Source organism: Cavia porcellus, unplaced genomic scaffold, assembly GCF_034190915.1.
Source record: "Cavia porcellus strain 051 isolate PalLab524CR breed Dunkin Hartley unplaced genomic scaffold, mCavPor4.1 scaffold_27, whole genome shotgun sequence".
NCBI lineage: Eukaryota > Metazoa > Chordata > Mammalia > Rodentia > Caviidae > Cavia > Cavia porcellus.
Window position 1 is genome coordinate 46,750,697 of NW_026947510.1, and position 24,162 is coordinate 46,774,858.

The 24,162-nt window shown below is 36.7% G+C and overlaps 1 protein-coding gene across 1 annotated transcript; it reads right to left on the minus strand.

Annotated features, from left to right (window-relative positions):
- Nucleotides 1-4,900: 4,900 nt before the first annotated feature.
- LOC100721062 (sulfotransferase 6B1-like) lies at nucleotides 4,901-22,886 on the minus strand. Its single transcript, XM_013153048.3, has 6 exons — nucleotides 22,488-22,886; nucleotides 19,783-19,967; nucleotides 16,823-16,949; nucleotides 11,790-11,884; nucleotides 11,436-11,622; nucleotides 4,901-6,169 (listed from the first exon to the last, which is right to left on the minus strand). Exons 1-6 carry the CDS (start codon nucleotides 22,630-22,632, stop codon nucleotides 6,051-6,053), a joined length of 858 nt encoding a protein of 285 aa, XP_013008502.2. The 5' UTR covers nucleotides 22,633-22,886; the 3' UTR covers nucleotides 4,901-6,050.
- Between the last annotated feature and the right edge of the window lie 1,276 nt (nucleotides 22,887-24,162).

Here is a 24,162-nt window from a genome sequence, read left to right on the forward strand (position 1 = left end):
ATTTCCCATATTAGTCCTCCCTCTATCTCTAGAGGGAAACTTTGAAAAGCCAACACTGTCTGGCTTATTCATCAGTATTTCCAGGATTTGGTACAATACCTGTGGTCTCTTCTAAAGGACTCCCTAGTCGTCTTCTGCCACCAGCAAAAACAATGAGCTCATTCTCCCATATGGAAGTCCTTTTCTGAAACACTAAAGGACAGAATTGATAGTAAAGATCAGCCACATTCCTCATTTTTTCCAATTCTGGGAGTCCCCAAGAAAGCCAATTCAAGGCACACACAAGGTTTGGCTGTGGGACACTAGAGATTACTTGGGGCATTCCTCCATCCTTCAGAGATAAATATAACTTCCCAAGTTTCCTTTCTTTGAATTTTGTATCTTGTGTTTCATCGAAGCAACCTGGGTCTGGACAAACTTTGCAGAGATAAAACCTACGATTAAGGCCAGGACCTCACTTGAGCTTATAAATTCCTGTCTCTAACAGGAGAGATACCAAATGAGGCCTGACTAGCACCCTTGCTGGATGTCCTTCCTATTTATCTGTCTCTTTGCTGGAGTGGCATTTTAGAAAAAGCACTATGACAAGGCTTGTCACCAGAGTCTCATGGTTCTGTGGCCCTCAGTTTTATTTGCATTTTGTAGAGAAATCAAGGGGTTCCAGCTTTGGTTTTATGCATCTCAGAAAGGAAATTTTACTTTATGTCACTGGTTACAGACACCTTATAACTGGACGGAAGCCTCAAAACACAGAATGAAATTGATCTTTATGATATAAACAAAAAGAGAGACATTTATTCAATTTGCCAGAATTGGCTTTTCAGCAAAATTAATATTAATTTTGTATTTTTACCTGATAATTTAAAATATTTTTGTCTGGAGCAAATGAACTTTATATCATTTTTGCTCAATTGGGTGGCACCTAGCAAGATTTAGCTGGTCACACTAATTTGTTTACTTAAAATTCCCTTTGGATCAAATACTCAAAAACATATTGTCTCCCTCCAGTCACCAGAAAGATGTTCCCTCCATACCTGCTGAATCTCTCCGCAGCTGTCATTTATCCATACAGATCCCAGTGACTATGAACCTTTCACAAAATGAAGGAGCAATCCATATAATAGAGAATCTCTAAAGATCTACATTTGCCATCTCTATGAGAGCTAATTTGATGTAAATTAATATAAGCCATTGAAATAAGCAAACGAGTTGAACAAAATCATAATTTTAGATGTATTCATACGCATAGTCATCATACACATAGATCAGTTCATGTTTATTCTCTCATTATTATTAACAGACTGATAATTTCCTTTTCAATCCCAAGGTTAGTGGTAACACAGCCATTGAACAAGTAATGATTTGTAAATCCTTATAACTATAAACTAATAATGATAGAGACTTTAAACTAGTAAAAGTAACATTGCAAAGGAACAAAACTTTGCTCACATTTATTTACCCAAACTTGCTTTGTCATAACTTGAGATAATGATCCTCAGACTGTTCTTACGTAAATGAAGTAAAGTAGTTGCCTCTGTTTCGTTTTCTAATTGGCTACTTGTGGTACTAGCTGTACTGCTGATTCATGGACTCTGGTATCACACAGTTCTTCATCCAAAGTAACCATAAGGGCCATTTTCAACTATTTCCTATGCTGATTCTTAGAAAAATTCCACCTAACTCTGTACCCAAGCATCTAGAAAAAGGACCAACAATCGTTTTATTAAACTAAGGTAAAAGTACATAACGTGAACATTATTTAAATGCGACATTATTCCCTTTTGACACTGATTTTCTATCATTTATTTATAAAGTGGGAGAAAAGCAAAGCAAAGAATTAAATGAGCAATCATTCATGCTTACAGGACCCACAAGCTAAGCCAATAAAAACAAGGGACAGAAATGTGTCCATTTGTCCTTAAGTCACATACTTCCGGAACGATTTCGATGGTGAAACCATTGTATTAGTTCTGGAAGAATCTTCCTATAAATTCTCCATCAATTTGCAATAAGACTGGGAAATAGAGACTTGCACCAGGTGAAACAGATTAAGCAATAATGGAAAGGAATCTATGATCAGGTTAAAGAAAAGGATTGACTAATGCAGATATGAAGTACTCGGAGAATACAAAAATAGGATCAATGTGGGTTGCAGTAACAGAACTGAGTTTTCTGGAAGATGAAAAATTAAGGTTGTCCATGAACCCAACCCATAATCAACATTTATTAAAACATCAATTATGGGTGCAGTACTGGACTCTGGTGGAAAAGACAAAAGTGAATAAGATCTGGACTCTAACACAAGAACATTACTCACCAGAATGGGAGATGGCCATCTACCTAATAATACAAGGTTCTAAAGGTTACGAGTCAAAAATTAAAATATAAGGGAAGTCATTAGAGAGGCAAAGTAAGAAAAATGAAAGATAAGGAGGGCAAGGAGCAGGGATTATCACAAGAACAGGTTTTTCCTGAAACTGGTGTAAGGCAGATTATGGTGTGAAATACTGCATAGGCACCCACACATTCTCAGAAGCGAGAAAATGCTAATGAAGTCTTAAAAGAATCTTTGGGGTTTAGTTCATCACTGACTACCGAGGAGTAGAGGCAGGACACAAAAATGAAGGGACGGAGAAAAACAAGCAACAAAAGTAACCAATAAAAAAATAATGGGAGGCAGTGTGGATGAAGAAATGCATGGTACGTTGTTTTGTAAGAATCAAGGAAGGGAACATGCAAAGGGAGAGGTCAGAGTTCCATGGAAGGGATCCAAAACTTCTGCAAAGAGGAAAAGCACACATGGGGCAGTCTGTTTCCAGCATTGCCAGCTTTGATTAAGCCTGCGTGGCCAGCTTGAGTGATGACTGCTAGTGTTCTCTCTATGTGCCCTGACCCAGGAAGTGGGAACAGGGCAGGCAGGACTGCAAAAGAATGTTCCAGAGTCGAGAGGTACATTCTCCCTCCCTACCATGTTCTACAGCAGCAGACACACCTAGGGCATGTGAGCTAAAGCTGGACAGGACAGCATTTCTGCGAAATGCAGATGCCCAGTGAGGGCAAGGTTCCAGGTTACGCCCACTTACAGCAGGTAATAGAAAAAAATTAAGTGACCACTTACAGATATTTTAGCTGTCTTTTGGCCTCTCTAGTGAGAGAAACATTGAAAGTGTATAGAGCTGCTTCTCTTTTAACGTCCTACCTGTTTCAATTTATGGCTAAGGTGCATTGTTCAGATTTACCTAGGATTTATGAACCCTCTCTTTTTGGTACAGTTGTGCACATCTTGTTTATAGAGCCTCAATGTTTTCTTTTTGTACAGTACAGCTTATTAGTATAGTTCTGTAATTTTTGCTGATTGTACTGACCAGTACAGTACTGCATTTTATGTTCTGTTATATATTACAGTACTACCTGTAACAGTTACACAAATAAATGCAAAATCACCAAGTTGGAGTATCCTTTGACCATTTCATTGTTCTGAATATTGTAATGCTCGTGCTATCTACAATTCCTCATTTATCAACCAATTCATTTCACAGGTGCTCATGTAACTCGGTTGTTACACCAGGAATGTCTGTAGTGTTACATCTGTGGCACCAAGACACAACTCTTGGGTGTCATTTAGTAGTACTGAACTCACAAGGATAGAATAAGCTTTGACAAAATCCATTTTCTAAACTTTCATCTCATAGACACTAAGCAGGTAGGGAATTTTAAAATTAGTTTTGCAAATATTTTCATGAAAATTAAGAAAACATAGCAAAGGTTAATTTTCATCTAACACAGTTTAGAATATTGAACTGACTTAATGGAAGCAAGTGTAGCAGTGGCCAGTGTCTGCATTTACTCCCTTCTCTGACTTGCAGGATTAATTTTTCTGGCATTATTTCCCAAATTCTCAGTCACTATCAGAAAAGCCCAAGATTTCCAGGCCATTCATCTTACAGACACTCATTTCTATATTATCTATTAATCCTCTACTTTGACTCAAACTGCCACATCTCCTCAGCTTTTTGAACCTCACAGTAGGCACCCAAAGCTACACAACAGTTTGTCAGAGAGACTTTTATATCCAACTTCCTAGTTTCTAATAGACATTTCCGTTAGCACGGCCGAAGTGGAAGTCTATCCAAGTACCTGAGCCCTCCCATCATTTTATTAAGCCTTCATGTCTAAATAAACAATACTCTGAGATGCAGAATTAATTAAACATCTAGTTTTCATTGTCTATTCACTTTTGTCTCTTCTTCTTATATTACAGTATTACAGAGCACTGTAGTGTCACCAAACAGTCTTCAATTCTCTTGACTTCAATTGTGATTTTAACATCGTGGGAAGATATACAGTCCCAGGGCTTGGGTCTACCCATTCTACAATTATTGTTTCCCTCCTCTGCCATTCTCATCAGATCTCCTTTGCTTTACTCTGATACTTTTGTCATTCTCTGGTCATCAGCATTTGGTGTAATTTCAGTTCCAAATGGTTAAATGCAGACAACAACGATCGCATATGACTGGTCTGGTCACTCAGTAACCTCATTTATTTGAGGAAGGGAGATACGTAAGTAAATCTCTAAATAGCAAAATAGAAGAGAAATGGGAAGTCAGAAGCAACTCAAATACTTCCCCAAATTACACATTTCAAATATTTTAGTATATATGCTAATGTGTTTCACTTATGTCACTAGTTCATTGAAAGGAAAGTTTTGTGTTATCTGTTTTTTGTAAGAATCTTCCTGATTTATGTCTTGTACTCTGAGCAGCTACTTTGAAAATGATGCAGAGTATATTAACTATTGTTATTCTCTTATTTTGTTATGAAATTTTGTCATATTTTTATAAAATAAAACGCAAAATTATGAGAACTCTCAAAAATGTTAATTTTGAAGAACTACACGAAATCAAAAAGAATATTTTATTTGTAACAAATATGAGCATACAGAAGAGTTATGAACATCTAATTTCTTATTAATTTTACACATTTAAATGAAGAATCTGGAATTTTCACCAAAAATTTACATTTATAATTTGTAATAAAAATTTATATAGATTTACAATACACTGCCACACAAAATAAAAGTGTTTGGCTAAATTAAATAACTCAACCCATTGCTTTGAGTTCAGAGTTCAAACATACAGTTTTGATTTGTCTTTAAGCCTTGAGTTTATATGATGATGCAAACAATATACTGTGATTTTTGTTTCTGCCATTTAGATAATAATCCTTAAATAAGTTCACTGAAATTTCATAGCAGTGTCCTCTAAGTTAAAACTGTAGAATAATGCTCATTATACGAGGGAGAGAATTATAGAGATTGAATTACCGTCACAAATGATTCTGGAGGGAATCATACATAGTCCAAATACTATAATGGATCATAAACATTTCAAGGAAAATTAAACATTTTAAAGTTGAAAAATAGGGACACATGCAATTTAACTGAATTAAGATAGGGAAAATACTAGAATGCCAAGCCAGTGTTATCGTGAAAATGTATATTTTCATTTTCATTTTTACCAGTATATTGGAATGTGGTCATTTTATATAATCCATCAGTTTCTAGTTTAGTAAGTTTCTGTTCATTATGGTTATGGAGAATATCTCTTCACTGATACCAGGGAATGTCGAGATAAAAATGTTGGTCCAGAGTCCATAGTTATCCAAACAAGCAGAAAACAATTTCTTCTGAGATATTTATTATTTTAGGTAATCGCTTTCCCATTTGTTGTACATTAATACAGCTTATGCAATACCTACAATAATGTGGCCTTTCTCAATAGAACTAATCTCCTGAGCCTGCTGCATACCCTGCAAACAGATATATAATTTAGCCATTCAAAAACTGTGTACTTCTTTTACACTTCTAATTTTCTACTATCACCAAATATGATAATACTAGTCTTTCATGCATAATACTTTTGACACATTAATGAACTGTTTCTCCCGGAAAGTAGTACAGTATCTGCTTTCTGTGTGCACGAAAAATATTTACTATATCCTCCAAGTTCTGCATGGCAGAAAATGAAAATTGGTTTCATTTCCTGTTTGTATTAAGAGATCTCCTCCAAGAGTCTTGCCAATTCACTGTGCTTCATTTTCTTGGTGAATAGTTCATCAAACACACTCTTCTGCTTTGAAGTAAAGTAGTTTATCCAATCACCTACCACTCCTAGAAAAATTGGAGATAAATCAGACAAGAACCAATTCAAATGTCTAATACTCACAAAAGAAATCTGTCAGCTTTATGTTAAAAAGCATGTAAGCCTCATCGGGTTTAGTACAGCAGGCAAAGTAAATTCTAGTCCAAATGTCATAAAACCATAAATTAATATGGATATGATATTTCATTTATTTCTTTACTTGGGTACCTGTGTAACAGAAACTGTGTTGAAAGCATGCCACAGAGGTGGGTAACTAGTCTTACTTTAAAGGAATTTATTTTACAATGTCACTAATGGAGAATTGGAGACAAAAGCACCAAGTTTCAATGTAAGCTGTTTGGTGACAAAATATATACCTCACATAGTCTATCAGCCTCTCCTATCATATGAATCGCTTTTCTCAGTCTTGGTTACATGGTCAGTCCCTCGGAATACCCTTTTCAACTCCATTATGCCCACTTGCCAAACCCTAACACTGGATCTTGCCCACTGTAGGATTGATTGATTGAATGACTGATTGAGTGATTGATTGATTTTGCCATGTATTGTCTCAACCTACAGCCCTGTATGTCTCCAAGTACAGGGACCAGTGATACATCACTTTATGCCTAGATTTCAATCTTCAATATATTGTCCTTGAGCATCTTCTCTCTCCAGCTGGCTTATAACCTCTTCCAAGTCAGAGGCTAGATGTATTCATTGTGCACAATCCTAGTTTCCCAGCTCAGTACTGAGTGGCTTCCAGTGGGTGCTCCATAAATACCTGTGCTGTACATAAATGTCAGACAATGTAACTAGGACAAAGAAATATATTACAAGCAAGAAATTTTGTGATGTTCCCAATATCTGGTCCAAAAAACTGAATTCAAGAAGGAGCAAAGAGGGATTGTTCTATTTGAGGGGGCAGAAGGGAGGAAAGGAAAGGAGTGCAGGGAGAAGATCTGAGTCAGAAAATGATCTGGCCTCTGAAACACACCAATGTGAGTGCATAGCCAGCTTCCTGAGGCCCACAGCAATATTACTGCTCCTGAATAATTTTCTTTTTTCTTTCCCAGTTCTCCCTTCCAGCTTCTGTATGAGTTCATCTAAACTACTGTTGCTCTAGGTGACTTCATCTGATTTTGTTTGCTTCTGTTGCTTTTAGTTTCTGGTTTGTTCTTTGAGTTCTTTTTTTTTTCCTTTTAAAATGTAAAATTTAAAATAATGTATGCATATAGGTTATAGGAAATGCAAACAAAAAAATTTTAAAAATCAAATAAATATACTCAACTAACATGTTAACAGATCTGTTGGCATATATCACCTAGATGCTTTTCTTTGTAAGCAAATACAGCCATATAAACTACATTTTTTTTTAAAAATAGCAAAATCATCACCTGCTCTTTTCACATATTATACTTGGATCATCTTTCATGTTAGTACACAGACACCCACAGAAAGACTTAGAGTTTAAGAGAAGATACATAACTAATAGCTCAAAAAAGAAATCAAAGGGAAATTGGAAGATATATTGAGACAAGACAAAACAAAATAAAACAAAACACCACACATGCAAAAATTATGATCTAGCAGAAGTGGTACTAAACAGGGTACTTTGTGGTGACAAATAATTACACTGAAAAAGAAATATCTCAATAATTTAACTATATACTCAACAAACTAGAAAAAGAAAACGCCAAGTGCAAAGTGAGAACAAGAAATAATAAAGGTTGAAGAAGAAATAAATTAGATGGAGGAACAATAGAAAATATCAACCAAACTGAGTTGTTTTTTGGAAACGATAACAAAATTTATAAGCCTTTAGTTATTCTAAAAGAAAAAGACGGGAAGCCAACTAAATTAGATTTATTGAATTCAAATCTTGACTCTATCTCCTACTTGTATGAATTTTATGGAGACTTGATGTCTCCATAAAATGTGGATAACATGAATACCATGCCCACATCTATTGTCAAGTTTAAGCAAGAATGACCAAGTAGGGATCCGGGGATATACCACATTTGCACAAGTGCCTGCATGGCAAGCACAAGGTCCTGAGTCAGTTCCTAGTACACTCCCCCAAAATTACCAAATAATGCACCTACCCCAGAATAAGGACTGGATAAATGCTAGCTAGCTATTGTTACATAATTATCTATAACTTCCATGGCTCTGCAGTAAAGATTTGAATATGGGTGACCTGGCTTCTCATTAATAAGTCCATTCTGAGTTTTTATTGTAAGCCCTATTAACATGCACCTGTGACTCCCACTTTTAATACAGACTTAAATTCTGACACTTGTGTCATTACTTGTCATCATATCTGCACGGTTACCATAGTCATCTTCTAAAACACCAACTCTGACACCAAAATAAAGACAACTACAGGCACAGATTCACCTCTGTAAAGAATTCCTCCTGTACCAAGGAGTCTGAAGAAAAGACTTTAGGAGTGTATCTGAAATCATTAGTTTCAGAGGGTGGGACCCTGACTCTGTTCCCATCTTCCCCCCAAAAAGAGTGAAGCGAATGAAGTCTATGATCTCCTTCTTGTGCTTAAGTCCTCATATAGAATAGATTCCCTAACAGACAGTCTTGGTAACTAATGACTGTGTAAATGTTTCCTCTGTAATCTGTGTTTCAATGCAACACACTGATTAGGGAGAACTTAGACTCATTAATGTTGAGATTACAACGAAGGTGATATAAGAACATTTGCCAGGGTTGCTAATATGGTAGGTCATTGAATATCTCCATTCCCACAGTAATATTCCACAGGTGTGTAGGATAAGGGGCGAGAATATTGATTGCTTTACTAACCATACTCTCAAAGGGCAGCATTGAAACGCTGGACTCTGATAAGCACCAGACTTCCTCATTTCTCACTCTCCTCTTTATTTTGGTTTCTCTCTCAATCTTTTCCTGTTTCTCTCCTGTGCTTATTTTAGCTCCTTTGCATGTATCTTTCCCAAGTTTGTCTGGCTTCCCTGCATCACCTCTCCCTATCCTGGCCCTTAACCTCCTGCATCATCTTGCTCCTAACCCTGTCACCAAATCCCCTGGGAAGGTGGCCCCTGTTGCTGCTCCTCTTCTTTACCTCCCATCTGGTCAACCCATCTGACTTCCATCCTAATTGTTGTGGCACCTGTGTTTTCAGAAATCACGCGTGATAAACACTTCACCATGTTTGACCCTGCCGACCCTCCTGATTCTGCCTCATTTGTTTTCTTGACTTTCCTTGCGTGGTTTCATTTCCCTGGATGTTACATAGCATCTACTGGTGTCCATCTCCGTCCAGTTACCCCATCAGTCATGTACACAACCTCACTGGGTTCCACAACCTGCTGGTGGTCTCCAGACTCACTTTCCAGCTGAGCCTCACCCAACAGTGACTCCTCCCCCCATCACTGCCCCATCATGAAACCTCAAAGTTTCCTACTTGAACAATCACACCAATCTCTTCCCTGGTCTTCCTGCCCCACTTTTACCCTTTGCAATCAATTTTCCATCCTGACTCCATTATTTTCTAGAACACAAGTCTGAGCATTTCTAACCCCTTCTTAAAATACAAACAGGAAAAAGAAAACAGAGCTCCTCACAATGTCCATCAAAGTGTTTACTGTTCGGCACCAATGTTTATCTCCCTCACACATACACTACTCTCCACATGAGACTGCTCATTGTAGAAAATACTATCAATGCCATGGTGGTCCAAACTTTTTCCTCATGGTGTCTTGTGGGAATCCATTGCTTTCCCGCCATTGTCATGGTAACATATTTCTCAAGCTTTTAGTTCCAGATGTGACACATTTCATCCCCCTAATTAGCTAAGGGAAAACTCTCTCCTTCACCAATCTATATTCCTAGTCACATCTGCTCCTGCCACGAGCATTCCTGTTAGTACCTTCTATGACCCTCTAGATGATGCTCTTCTGAAAGAAAAAGCTGTGTTTCATCCAATATTTGAGTATAGTTCCTAGAAATAATAGTTAACTATTACTATTGCTATTAAATATTTACTGAATACAATTTTCACCTTCCTAGCCCTAGTCCTATAGATACAAGGAAATAGAAAATGAAGCACCAAGATGGAAAATAATTTGCAAGGTTAGGACAATACCTGTTTTACATGAATTGGTAAATATTTGCTTGAAGAGGAATTATATTCAGGTGAGTCAAAAGAGGGAAATACAATAGATTGTTTTCTGGTGAGAAATCTAAGAATGGAAGTGCAGAACATTTTGCCTCATGAGTTACAGAATATTTTACTCCATCTGGATAAAAGTTTACACAAACTTCAGGACAATTCTACAGCTTCACTGAAGAATTAGTGTGAAAGATTTTTCTTATATTTGTGTTTCCTTGCCAAGAACATCCTTACCTAACAATCCCAGATTTTCACCCCACTTGCTTCCTGCTTCTGGAGGTGAATTGGCTGGTTGGGTGAGTTGGGGAAATGGACCATCCACAGTATCAACTCCTTTCTCTCTCTGAAAATAATGATAGGTCTCCTGCACGCTCTTGTGTCCTCTCCATTGGGAATAAGACACAAATCAATTGGCTGTGACTAATTGCATATGCTTGTGTAATTCAGGGTAAACTGTTAGCAAATGCACATAGCTGCAGACCTAAACCAAGGTTCACCAAATGGCACTTTTATTTCCATTTGTTCCATGCCAGTGTCTCAATTGGCTCTAATCAGGCATGGAAATCTCAATTTTGGAAAGAAGGAAGTCAAGATTTCATTTAATGCACATCCACTAAAGGATGAAAATATGCAACTGCTGTGCAAGATAGGAGGACTCTGAAGGTAAAATGACAAATCAAAAATAGAGCTGGAGTTGTGCCTGCCTCTCCATGGGGACCAGGTATAGGACCCCCTCTCATCCAGCACACACCCAAGTCCTCAGATGCTCAACCTGCTTATCTAAAATGCCATAGTACCTGCACATCTACCATGTATTTTAAATCATTTCTATCTGACTTATAAAGTGTACTACAATGCAAATGCTATGTAAATAGTTGTGATACTATATTTAGAGAATAATAATCACAACATAACAACCACTCACAACTCACTATTGTGGTCCAGGCTGGCCTTGAACTACACTCATAGTTTTTTCTCCAAATATTTTTAACCTGAAGTTACCATTGTTTGGCACAGTCACAATTTTTTCCCAAGTATTTTTAACTTGCACGTGGCTGAATGCAGAGATAAGAAAATGATGCAAACACAGAAAAACAACTGTACCTCCACAGTCCCCAGGACAAATCCCTAGCTTTCTCAATGCTTACCTTTCCTGAACACCAGGTTCCTGTCAGATGTGAGGGCACAGATCGTGTGACTGAGATCATAGTTTTCTTTGATCGAATTATTTTTCATTTCACTGAATGATGTTTTCTGAGCAATCTTATTGACTTCACTATCATTCACATTTATTCCAAGAAAAGTGGTTATTTTCTTTAAGCTTTTAGAAAAATCCTGAGCAAAAAGCAAAAAAAAAAAAAAAAAAGTTTTAAAAATTTGAGTACCAGTCTTATCAAAGTACCACATTTATTCCCTGCAACCTGAAAACAGAATTCAATGAGTATTTCCTGTTTTAACTTAATTTGATTTACAGTCTGAATGTTGAAACATTAAGGACTTACTTTCTTCATTTCTTCATAGAATATAATTAGAATGTTTTTATCATTTCTGTGCTCTTCCCAGCTTAAAACGTGATCAAACCAGGATCCGTACACAACTGGAAGAAAAGTGAATTGTGCTATGGTTAGAATGATGGCTGGGTTCTCCCCACTTTACCTAAGAAAACAAACTGAGGCACTTTACTTATTAGACTCTCAAGTGAGATTTTACTTAAAGAGTTCAATTTCGTTATTGTTTCAACTAAATATAATTGTGTGATATTAAGCCATGTCTTTTAACAAGTCTTTTGGTGTTTTGTTTCGTTTTCTTATGTCTACATTCTTTTAATATCAGGAGAAATGGCAGCAGAAATGGAGACGTATAAGGGGCAATCAAAAAGGACTGTTAATATTCAACTTTTAAAAATGTATTACAGGCAAGGTGTGGTGGTGCACATCTATAATCCTAGCACTTGGGAGGCTGAAGCAGGAGAATTACTGCAAATTCAAGGCCAGCCTGGGCTACATAGTAACTTGTCTCAAACAAACAAACCAATAGATAAATAAATAAAATAAAAAGTAAAAAATGTATTGCAGTAAAAAACACATTGCCATTAATCTCTTCAAAACACTGCCCCTCACTTTGACCACATACTTATCTCATGATTCGTATCATTTTCTAAAAATCCTGTTTCGTGAGTTCCCATGAAGTATGATAAGAAATGTGGTAAAAGCTTAAAAACCCAGTGAATGCTGCTACCAAGTACCATCCAACAGAAAGGCAGGCTTGGAGAAACAGTACAGTGTCTTTATCCCCTTATTTACTGGTTTTGTCCACATGCACCTTCTGGCTCTTTCCCAAGGCAAAATGACTATGAAGGGTAAACACTTTAAATCAATTCAGGAACTCAAGACACTCACTACAATGAAATTAAAGACACTCACTAGTCAGAATTTAAGAATTGCTTCAGGAAATAGCAAAAACAATGAAACAAGTGCTTTCAGAGTGAGGGGAAGTATTCTGAGGTGATTAATGGCAATGTGTCTTCTACTGTAATAAATTTTTTAAAATACACATCACATTTTACTATCATACATTTTCTCAACAATTGTGTTATAATGATCACTTTAGCTCTTGAGAGAAATAGAAAAACACTAGAGATTTATTATTATCTTTCTGTCAAATTATGTTTTCCTATAGTCATAGATTCTTAGCATAAACATTCATAAATTTTTAAAAAAGACTCTTGCAGTTGTTACTTTTTATGTATTGGTTAAATACATTTATTTAAGAATATTAGATTTAAAATTCTATTAGCTATCTAGTTCAAAACTGAGTATTAGTCTTAGGAATTTACTTATAGTTGATATGGTCTCTTTGTTGTTATTAAATGACAGTTTAAAAAAAATCTTCCAGAGTTTAAAAGTCATATATTATTATGCAAAATAACCTCTCTGCCTAATGCTTTAAACATAGCAATTTAAAGAGAAAAGTAAGAGATAGATAATAAGAAATAAAGCAATAGATCTTTTGCAAATGGAAAGAGATGAATAGAGAGAAGAAAAGGAAGTATAAAAAATTAAGGTATCTTATATACATGCAGCAACTTTCCACAAAGAATGTAATCATTACACAAGCATATACTACAAGCATATACTAACAAAAATTATAAAATAAATTAAAAACTATTCCATATACATCTTTCCATTACACCCTTGTTACCCAAAATTCAAATTCTAATGAATGCTCCAAGTGTAAAAGACCTGTTCTGCTAGTGATTTCCTGTAGCTTTGCCAATTTTTGATTAATTGAACTTACATTTATTAAGCCATCCGTGTCTGTCAGCCATTGTGCTAGACACTTATGAACATTAAAGTTTGAAATAAAGTGAATATAAGTGCAATTTTTCATAACTTTGGTTTTTTGAGGAAATAAAGGTTCAAAATTTTAAGGTCCAAAAATTAACAACATATATGTTCAAATCAAGAATTTCCAGGATGATTGGAACATCATTGCAGAATCAGCCCACCATCCCAGGGATTCATGGGTTCAGAGCATGTTCTTGGAAGAGTGGCCGAATGTAGCCCTTGGTTATCAGCAATCACAGGTCATTTCAGTGACTTACACAACACTGGCTCTAAAACTACTCAGATTACTATATCAGTGATAACAGACTCTGAGTCTAAGAATGGTGAACTTTTTCTCAGGTTATAATGGTGGTTAGTGGGTAGACTGATTTTTGTCTCATGCAAATTCAGGAAATTGACTACTGTAGTCACCAGTGCCTCAGACTCACAGGCATAACCCGCCCGCCATCTTGCATGATCAGCCACAGCCCAGTACTTGGTCAGCTACTGAGGCTGTGGAGTCTTGAGATTTTCAGAGAAGCTAGTGCTCCTATGCCTAGGTGACTGAGCAGAGACAGAGATCCAGAGTTACCACATGGATAAGGATGACTGACCTTGCCCTATGGTTTTTCAGTAGGAAATATATTACAGCATCCCTCAGAATACATTGAAACATTGGCACTGCTATTTGAGAGTCTGGGAGTCTGAGGCAGGACTGTTGTGGGTTCAAGGTCAGCCTTGGCAATTCAGTGAGACTGGGTCTCAAAAAAAGAAATAAAAGCCAGGTACATGTCTGTAATCCCCAAAATCTGGGAGACTAAGACAGAGTGATCTATGGAGGCTAATCTGGGCAATTTAGCAAGGCCTCATATGAAGTGAAATGGGTTGAGAAGTAATTAAGTTATTAAACTCGTGCCTAACATGCGAGAGACCCTGGGTTCTGTCCTCTGCACTATTTAAAAAATTAAGATTATGCAAAATATTAAGAATATTCAGGAACTTAGCCTGATCATAATTTGAAAGCCAGCTTTTCTATTATCCATGAATTAATTTATTTCCCAAAAGGACTTAAGGCAGCCAAAAGAAATTCAACACAGTGGCTGCCGGTGACTCCTTCAGTACAACGGGAAAGTGTATTAGTATTACATTTCAAAAGTGACTTATACCAAAGGGTTGGAATTTTCAAGTGACGGTGTTGTTAAATTTTTTAGTTCAGATTACTACTTACTCCTAGTTATCTGTAGACTTAGCTCTTACCAAAAATTTAGCTTTCAAAATAGAGATTTGAAATATTCCTTTTATGGTAAATGCTTTTCTCCACATCCTTCACTTTCAGAATTATCCCATCACCTCCTGGCTTTAAGCTTTGCCTGGCTCACCCTCCCTCAAATCCTAACTCACTCACTTCCCTGACTGCTCCTGTGCAGAAATGGCTCAGTCTCACCTAACCCATGTGTCCTAGATCTGGGGAGTGAGTCAGATTTCTGACTTCTAAAACTCTATTCTTCTCTTCCCTTCCCTTCCCTTCCCTTCCCTTCCCTTCCCTTCCCTTCCTTCCCTTCCCTTCCTCCCTTCCTTTGCCTCCCATCCCCCCCTTCCCCTCCTTTGCCCTTCCCTCTCCTCCCCTTCTGTTTCCTTCTCTTCCTCCATCTCCATCCCACCAAGGGATCAAATCCAGGACCCTCTACTACTGAGCTTCACTCCCTAACCCTTTTAAAATTTTACTTTGAGACAGATCTCACCAAGTTGCCCAGGCTGGCCTCAACTTGTGATCCTCCTGCCTCAGTTTCCCAAGTAGCTGGGATTATCTGGTACACAATTTCACCTCCCTTTTGGTCAGTACAGTGCTCTGTGGTGACTTTTCATGCTGAGGTGCTGACTAGGCAGCCTTCTCTGCCAAGGCCAGACAGCTTCACTTCATCCTGATCTCGGCTGGCATCTTTGTGGCTGTGTTCACAGAAAAACAATCTGTAGAACACGGATGACTCTGTTCTGTTGCGAGCACCTCGGGATGTCCTCGCCTGCTGGCTCCACACACCCACAAAGAGGTGGCCCAGTAATGAGGAAGGGTGGAAAGCGCAGTGTTAATAATGGCACATATAAACTGCAGTTCCTGTCTTGAGCAAAAGCAGACTCAAGGTCTGTTGTGAAAAAATAATTTATGCATTTAAACCCTGCTTATTCTAAAAATGGAATTGAGGTGGAGGGAGGCATGCTAGCTATCTTCAAATATTTAGAAGCTATCATGTGGAAGAAAATTAATAACCAGAGGGATATTTTTCTGGGCTAGTCATGGCACAGTGGTAAGGGCAAAGATTTTGAAGCTGATGCCTGAATTTAAATCTTGACTCTGCTCCTTACTTGTTATGCATCTGTGGCCAGGTTATTTGACCCTGTAGTCTACATTCCCTTCCGCTCTAAAAGGAGGATAATGACATCTACCTCACGGTGTTCTAGTGAGAGTGAAATGTTTGCATAACACTTAGCTGAAGTGTCTATCACATATGAACGCATGAAAAGTCATAAGAATGAAAAGAAACCTCAGAAATGGAATGCATTGCTCAGTGGGATTGGCGATCCTGTTGTCAGAATTAAGAAGCTCATGCTCAGTCCACACAATTCTAAGAGATGTTGGTTGCACGATTCAAACATCAACGGGTGTTCAGACCTGTTATTTTCCATATATTGTGGTTCTAGTGTGCTGTTAGTTAAGGAGGAAAGTGGATCAGAAAGAGCAGCTGAAACCTGACATGAAATTAGCTCTCTCACAATTTCATTTGTTTGGGGAACTTGTGTGTGCATATTTATATTTTTTGTTTACTTTTGTTTGTATTTTTTCCAGACATTTAAGGTATGCTACCTATCTGTATTGCAATTACTGCATAATTAATTCACTAAAAAGATTAGCGGCATATGAGGAAAAAAACAGTGATTATACAAAATTAATCTCTGTTTTGAAAACATTAAAAAAAAGTGCAATAAAAAATCACTAATATGCTATTACCCACAGGTGATTAGAGAGACTGTGAAGAGGCAAAGTGAGAAACAATTTGCTTGAAAGAAATTCAAAGTCATCTCCTCAGTGTATTTTTTTGTGAGGGAGGGAGAAGGCAGCTGAGATTTATTTAAGCTTTTGGAAATGTTTTTGTTTTGAGCTAGAAAATTCACCACTGTGTTATGAGTTTCTAAAAACCCGTCACTGTATTCACCTTCTCCTTGGAGGAATAGCTCGAAAAATGCAGCCCATGTCTCAATGTAAGGAAGATTAGGATTTTCTCTGTAGTAGTGGAACAGGGAAACAGCTGTGTCTTTTGGATTTCGGATGATGTAGATGATCTGTTTAAAGAAATATCAATTATTCTTGGGTGAAAACCTCAACACAAAGCATTTTCTAAGAGAAATCAGCAGCTACATTTACCTATACAAATCATGACTATTGGGAGCAGCTTTAGCTGTAATTAAAGGGAGTCAGTGTCTCTGAAAGCTTAATGTGCATAATATCTACTACAGAATCAAGTTAAAATACAGATTTGGATTCAGGGAACCCAGGAAGAGAATTGACATTCGGCATTTTTTACAAACTTTTGGGTGATGCTCACGCTCCCAGGCCACCAACCACACATTCTAAATTTATATGATAAATTTGGTCCTTTGCTTTAGAAGCAAACGTAGGGAAAAATTCTATTCCTTTGTGGAATACAATTACTTTTCACTTATTCAGAGATCACAAAGCATTTATATACGGTAAGGTTTCCTTGCAACTTGTCTATTATTTATAGGAATAATAATGTTGTATAATTTCTCTTTTCTACAATTTAATCTCCCAAAGAATACCCTGAAATACCCTCCCAGTTTCATGGACACTGCAATGAAAATGGGATTTAATTCAATAAATATTCATATAGTACCCACTGTATACCAGGTACTGGACAATGTTCCTGATCCAAAGACTAATTATGAGCATGACAGAAATGGTTTTAGCCCTCTTGAAATTGATAGTCAAATAATTAAACATGCTTTTAATAATGCAGTGTTGTAAGAGATAATAATAGGAGATATACAGAATGTTTTAGAATCACAAAAGAAGCCTCAAGAAGCCAATGTGAGAAGCTGGATTGAATAGGAGTACTGCCATTCCCATTGGACACTGAATGAGGAGCTAATAAGTGCAAAATATTCTTGCTTTTTGGTTGACAATCGACTTGAACACAGTTTACCTAGATAAGAGCATGTTTGCTGAGTCATTTTTAAAATCACGTTCATAGTCCAAGTATTGTGCAGGTCCACAGGTGCAATGCCTGTTCTTTAACAGAGAGATGTTAAAGGTCACTGCAGACAGGAATGAAGACCCACCTTTACCCCACTGTACCCAGTGGCCCCTCTGTATCTCAATATCACTGCAGAGTCCCTTAACACATCAGGCCTTTGTGAACTGCCCCAGGCTTCCTGAGCCGGTCCACCAAAGCCCAAGGCTCTCAGAACAGTTAAAAATCCACTGCCTTAACGCAAAATGGATACTGTAGCAGAAATTTAAGGCCAGTCGATCAGTTGGACATATTTATTTTGGTAAAGAGTTTTTAGGGCTTTTGAGAATCTTCCAAATTATATATCTACATTCTCTACTGGTAAAAGAATAGATTCGATTTATTCATGTTTTGCCAAAGAATATAGTCTAGGAAATCAGAAGACTCATTGGAGGATGTTAGGGGATATTAAGGGAAGGCAGACTCATAGTTGGGGGAAAAGAAATCAAATGCTAAAGGAAACATCATGAAAAGATCTAGCAGGCATAAATGTTATGCCAGTGAGTTTTAAAACATAAAAAAGAAGAGAATTCAGAATGCCAGAAAGGGTGAGAGCTAGCAGAGAAAGCTTGAGGGAGGAATATCCTGTCCGACAGGCCCGCCTGGAAAGCCTGTCCAACTCTCCAGAGCTCCAGCACCCATGTGAGAGTCACCTGCTCTGGAAACCAATGTGACCAGACAAACTCAGTTCCTGTTAAGGGTCACCCCGAAAGGGGTATACTCCTGAAGGCTGTAGCTTCAAGTGTGGTGGGTAAGAAGTTCCCTACGCTCTCTGTCCTGTGGTTTCCTTCCACAGGCTTACAAAGGCCACCAGTCATTGTTGTGTGTGAAACACTGTCGTTTGTGTTACCCCGAGTTACAGTTACTGGGTTTAATCAAACTCCATTTCCATTTCCCCTGTCAAATCTCTCTCTCTCTGTCTCTCTCCCCCTCCTTCTCTCTGTCTCTTTCCCTCCTCCTCCCCCTCTCTTTCTGTCTCTCATCTCTTCATATGAATAATATGTATGTGTATACATAACATATATATTTCTCTCTCTTTCTCCCCCTCTCTTTCTCCCTCTCAGTCTTGGTTCTGATTCAGAAAGAAGGAGGAGCAGGAGGAGGATTTTTATGAATGACTTCTCTCAGTATCTTAGAGTATTTGCAAGAATAATGTTGAGTGAGGAAGTGTAAGCCAATGAATGCACCCTCCCTCCCCGTTCTGACAGAATTGTGGGGGATAAAGACAAAACCCTTCGGCACTCTGTCCTAGTTGACTTGTTTACTTCCCCTGCGTGGAAGAGCAGACAGTGTGTGCAGAGCAAAATCACAACACGGGAAGAGGTGCCCTGATGCACGCACAGTGGACAGGCCTGTTGGTTTGATTTTAGGCTTAGAATGTGGCTGGAGTTAGAACCAGCTTCATTATCATGAAACTTGTAGCTATCACATGTGTCTTGCTTTGTTTTTTAAACTTTTTTTTTTCTGATAAAAGCACAAATCCAAAATGCTCCCTATACATACATCTCTAAAAGAAGTGAAGTTCAACCCTAATGCCATGCTATAGAAAATCACAGGACTGGGGGCCGAAGATTTAGCTCAGCGGCATAAGCACCTGCCTTGCAAGCAGGCGGTCGTGAGTTCGATCCCCGGTACCGGAAAAAATGAAAAAGACAAAAAAAAAAGAAAAAAAAAAAAAAAAAAGAAAATCACAGGACAGGGTGAGATACTTAACCTGGTATCTTTACATGTATGTGTAAGTATGTTTTAATAGTCAGTATATGTGACTTTAAAAACAAAGATTCTACTTAATCTTCTGTTCTAAGCATTTCTCCACATAAACATAAATTAGAAGAAGGAAGTTATGTCCTTAAACACAGGCTCACCTTGCACTGCTTTTGTTTGATATTCACAGGTAGCAAGTCGTAGCTTAAGTGCGTCGGAATTACTCTCCTCTCAGAGTACGTCTTCAGCTCTTCAAGCTTAGAAACGTCTCCTAACTCAATAGGAGATGTGAGAGAGATTCTAGCATTGGGGATGCTCTCAATGACCTCTGCGATCCAGTGAGTGCCTTTACACAAACATAAAATGCAGTGTAGTTTTAATTAAATGTCACTCTCAAAATGCATTGAAGAAAATTAGCATATTATAAAAACAAGGAAGCAGCATTGGTTTTATTATAAATATATTGTTACACTCATTGAAACTGCTGAAACACTGGAAATGCTCATTCATGTTACAGGTTGCGTCGCATTTTAAAGAGTGAGGGTGTGGGCACACTGTTCATGCTGTCATCTTGGCTCGATATGTACTATGTTATAACTCGGTTAGAGATCTGTAATTCACTATGTTATCACTTGGTTAGAGACCTTTAATTCACAAATTCACACAGATATTTTATACTTGAATTCTACTTGTCCTAGAAGCTCATATGTCTTCCTCTCTTTCTTTTTTTCTTTCTCTCTCTCTCTCTTTCTTTCTTTCCTTTTTTTTGTTTAGGGGATTGAATCCAGGGTCCTGTACATGCTAGGCGAGTGCTCTTCCACTGAGGTGCACAGCTAGCCATTTTTATTGTATTTTAAAATAGGGTTTGTCTAAATTGCCCAGGTTGGCCTCAAATTCAGGGTGCTCCTGCCTCAGCCACCTGAATAACTACATTTCAGACACCGTCTTCTGTACCTCCATCCCCTGGTAGCTTTGTTCATCTTTCTGTTTCCCTTGGAAGTACCCAGTTCCCACATTCATTACAGCACAGGCCAAAGTACAATTGTGTGGCTGCTCTTCGTGGTTTATCTCTATTTGCCCCTTGAAGATAAGCACTGAATCGTATTTCTATTTTGTGTAGATACATATTAGTTGCACAAAGTATTCAGAAAATGAATCTATGCTATATTCAAACATCATGGTGATGTAAGCCTGTACCATAGAATCCAGAAAAAGTATAACTTTATGTTGACACAGAGTAGACAGTGAGCCTGTTGCAGTGTTGCAGAAAATAGTAAATTGGAGCAGAGAAATAAAAGTTTGCCACAGGGTGGGGGACGCCTCACTAATTTGAAAGCAATGTCCCTAATGAGTTTAAATCAGGCCTACTCTACATTTATCTCATTATAATTTCAATTAAATACACCATTAACATCTTTATATTTGAATAGATATTAGAGTTAACACTGTCTCAATTTCATAATTTAATAGTAAGAATATTTTAGATTCTAATGTTATTGAACTTTGAATACTTATAATTACCATATTCATGCCAATGTGACTCATCCTGTAGGGATTTGGCATTATTTTAACAAACTACACTGATTAGTAAGGCATTAGTAAAGTTTTAATTTTTTACAACTAAATCATCTTCGGGGTAAATTTGTAAAAATTTCAGAGTCAAATGGCTAATACCATTTTTTCTAGGGGGAAAATTTTGAAAAATAAACACGTGGAAATGTTTATTGTAGTTTTACAGTTGCATTTCTGCATTTTAAAACGTGCTACGGAACGAGCCCTTCAGCAGCTGATGCTTTGTATGTCAGCCGATGTCAGCTCATGAACATGAGCATATACAGTGGATGTCTGTGTATGATTATCTATATATGAGATACGTTAGCCACTCCTCTAAGAACACTTAATATAACGTAAATTGCTTTCTAAATTAATGAATTAACAAGACAAGATACATTCATTCACAGGTGACCTATTACATTTCGACTTTACCCTGAAGAATTCTGGAGGCAAGCAATGAATTTGTCTTTGCAGCTAACGTAAGAAATAAAATAAAAATATGTGTTTTCTAAAATAAAAAATAAAATAAAATATGCATATTTATATTTTTCCAAAATATAAAATAAAAATATATATTTATATTTTTTTCAAAAAGCACTCTTGCTGTGAGGTCTGAATTTTGTCTTATGTGAATTCTATTTCTCCCAGTAAGAGGGACTTCGTGGGTCTCAGATGGTGACCACACGGTACACACAACTCAAATGAAGCTGACTTTTTAGCTGTTGACTTGTGCTATCAAGCATGTGCCATCTCTATAAGCTCATTATTCAGGAAATAGCAACAGGCAATTGTAAATTATATGCCCCACCCACTTCTCTAAATCAAACAAATATATAAGTAATTTTGATAATTTACAGAATGCTATTAAACAATCACTCCTTCATGGATGTATATGTGAGAATAAGCTTTGAGATAAAATCCCTTTAACAATAAAAGTATTTTTTTTTAGTACTGAAGGAAAATATAATCAATCATTAAATATAAATTGAACAAATGCTAGCTGGTTATCACTATGTCTGATGCAAAGTAATTATATTATCAGCATTAGACACATGTATGCGTTTTATATACAATTATATATTATAATATATACTATATGTAGGTATTTGTATTTATGGTGAATTGTAAACAAAAGCATTAATTGTAAAGTTTTAAATTTTTACAACTAAATCTTTTTCAGGGCACGTTTTTAAATGTCTAATGTCATTTTTTTTTCAGGGGAAAAATTCTGAACAATAATTGTGTAAAAATGATTATTGGAGTTCTACTGCTGCATTTCTACATTTTAAAAAATGGATTAAAGCAAACTCACCAGATTTTGGATAGGAAACAAGGAACACATCATCTTCTCTGACATCAAAAGAATCCAAAGCATGAAGAAGTTCTTCTGAAGACATAGTAGAAAAGAGGATCCCCTTGAATTTATGGAGAACACTTACTTGGCTCTGAGACGACATGTTTCATTAAATTAAATATGTCAGAAATTATTTCTTAAACACTGACCATACGAGTCACACAGCTAGTGTTACCCAAGATCTCAACCTTAGTTCTTAGTACAAAGTAATCTTACAATTATTAAGCTGGTTTTCCAACCAGGACACATATATATACCTCTTGCAATTCTCCACAAGAGTAATTTTTAAACCATAACCAAGCCAAAGTCTAGTGTAAAATTTATGTTATCTGATTTTTTCTGATAATATGTTGCGAAATGGTTCTACCAACTTGGCTCGGGATAGTTTATATACAAAGCTACTAAGCTATTAGAATGTAATCATTATATGATGATACAACATTTAATCAAATCCTTTGGCCTAAATAAGCAAAAGCTTTTAGTGGCTATAATTAATTAAGTCACTGGAAAAATGATTAGAAAATTTAGACTTCTACATATTAACACTTACTTATTAAATGATTACACTTCTACTTATTAACACATTAAATGATTAGAAAAATTAGACATCTACTTATTAACTACTTATTAACACAGTAGAGGAAATGACTGGTATTGCCTTTTAAGAAAAGAGAAGGATAGAATGAGCAAAAGGAAAAATGAGTCTTTCTAGAAACTGATAGATACACTTAGGACTTAAGACAAAGCTTATGGAAAGTACTTTAGGAGAGACACACTCATGCAGGAAGAAAGATGCGCTGAGGGTTTCCTGTAAGCAGGAAGTTTCACGTTGAAGTTAATATATTCTTGCTTTTGTCAATTACATTACAATATTCCCGATTCGATTACATGTGGTACTGATTGCTCAGTTATTTCAGTAAACCACAGCTAATTTTTGCTTGTCTAAAAATCAAAGAAAGTATGCTCCAACAAAGAAATGAACCACACCTTAATTCAGCATCAAAAAGTGAAAGTCTACTGTGGGAGAAATAAAAAATAATGGTATCTGTGATAGTGATAAAAATAAAATTTGGAATGATACTACAGGTAGAAAACCCCTAAGTATTTCTGAACAATTAAAATAAACGAGTTTGTACTGACCACAGCTGCTGGAAAAGAGTCAATATGTGAAAATGAATTGTATTCCTATATTTAAAAGTAAAATTTGAAAAACAGAACTGTTTACAATAGCGTGAAGAAAAACCAAGACTATAAATAAAACTAACAAATGATGCGTAAGGCTCTGAAAACTGCAATTACAAAGATGAATTTTAAAACATTTTTAAAAACACAGAAATAAAATATTTCCATATCCTGGGTGACTCATTATTATTCAAATATCAACATTCTCTTTATTGAGTTATGCATTTAATAAGTTTGCTCAAAATTCCACCAGATAGGCATGTATGTATGTGCATCTGTTTATGTGTGTATTTGTGTATGTGTGTGCATGTGTAGATAAATTGACAGCCATTCAGATGGAAAAGAAAGGCCTTAGAATAGCCCCCCAAAATCTTGAGGAATAAAATTCTGTAGGCCTTATATTGTCATATCTCAAGACTAGCCACAGAGCATCAGGAATTAATGTACTCTC

Excerpts from the sequence above, each read along its gene's own strand:
- LOC100721062 (XM_013153048.3), bottom strand. The coding sequence starts at position 22,632 with ATGTCGTCTCAGAGCCAAGTAAGTGTTCTCCATAAATTCAAGGGGATC. Across the intron at positions 11,623-11,789 it reads TCTATGAAGAAATGAAGAAA|GATTTTTCTAAAAGCTTAAA; the intron begins GTAAGTCCTTAA and ends CTTTTTGCTCAG. Across the intron at positions 6,170-11,435 it reads GAACCTGGTGTTCAGGAAAG|GAGTGGTAGGTGATTGGATA; the intron begins GTAAGCATTGAG and ends CAATTTTTCTAG.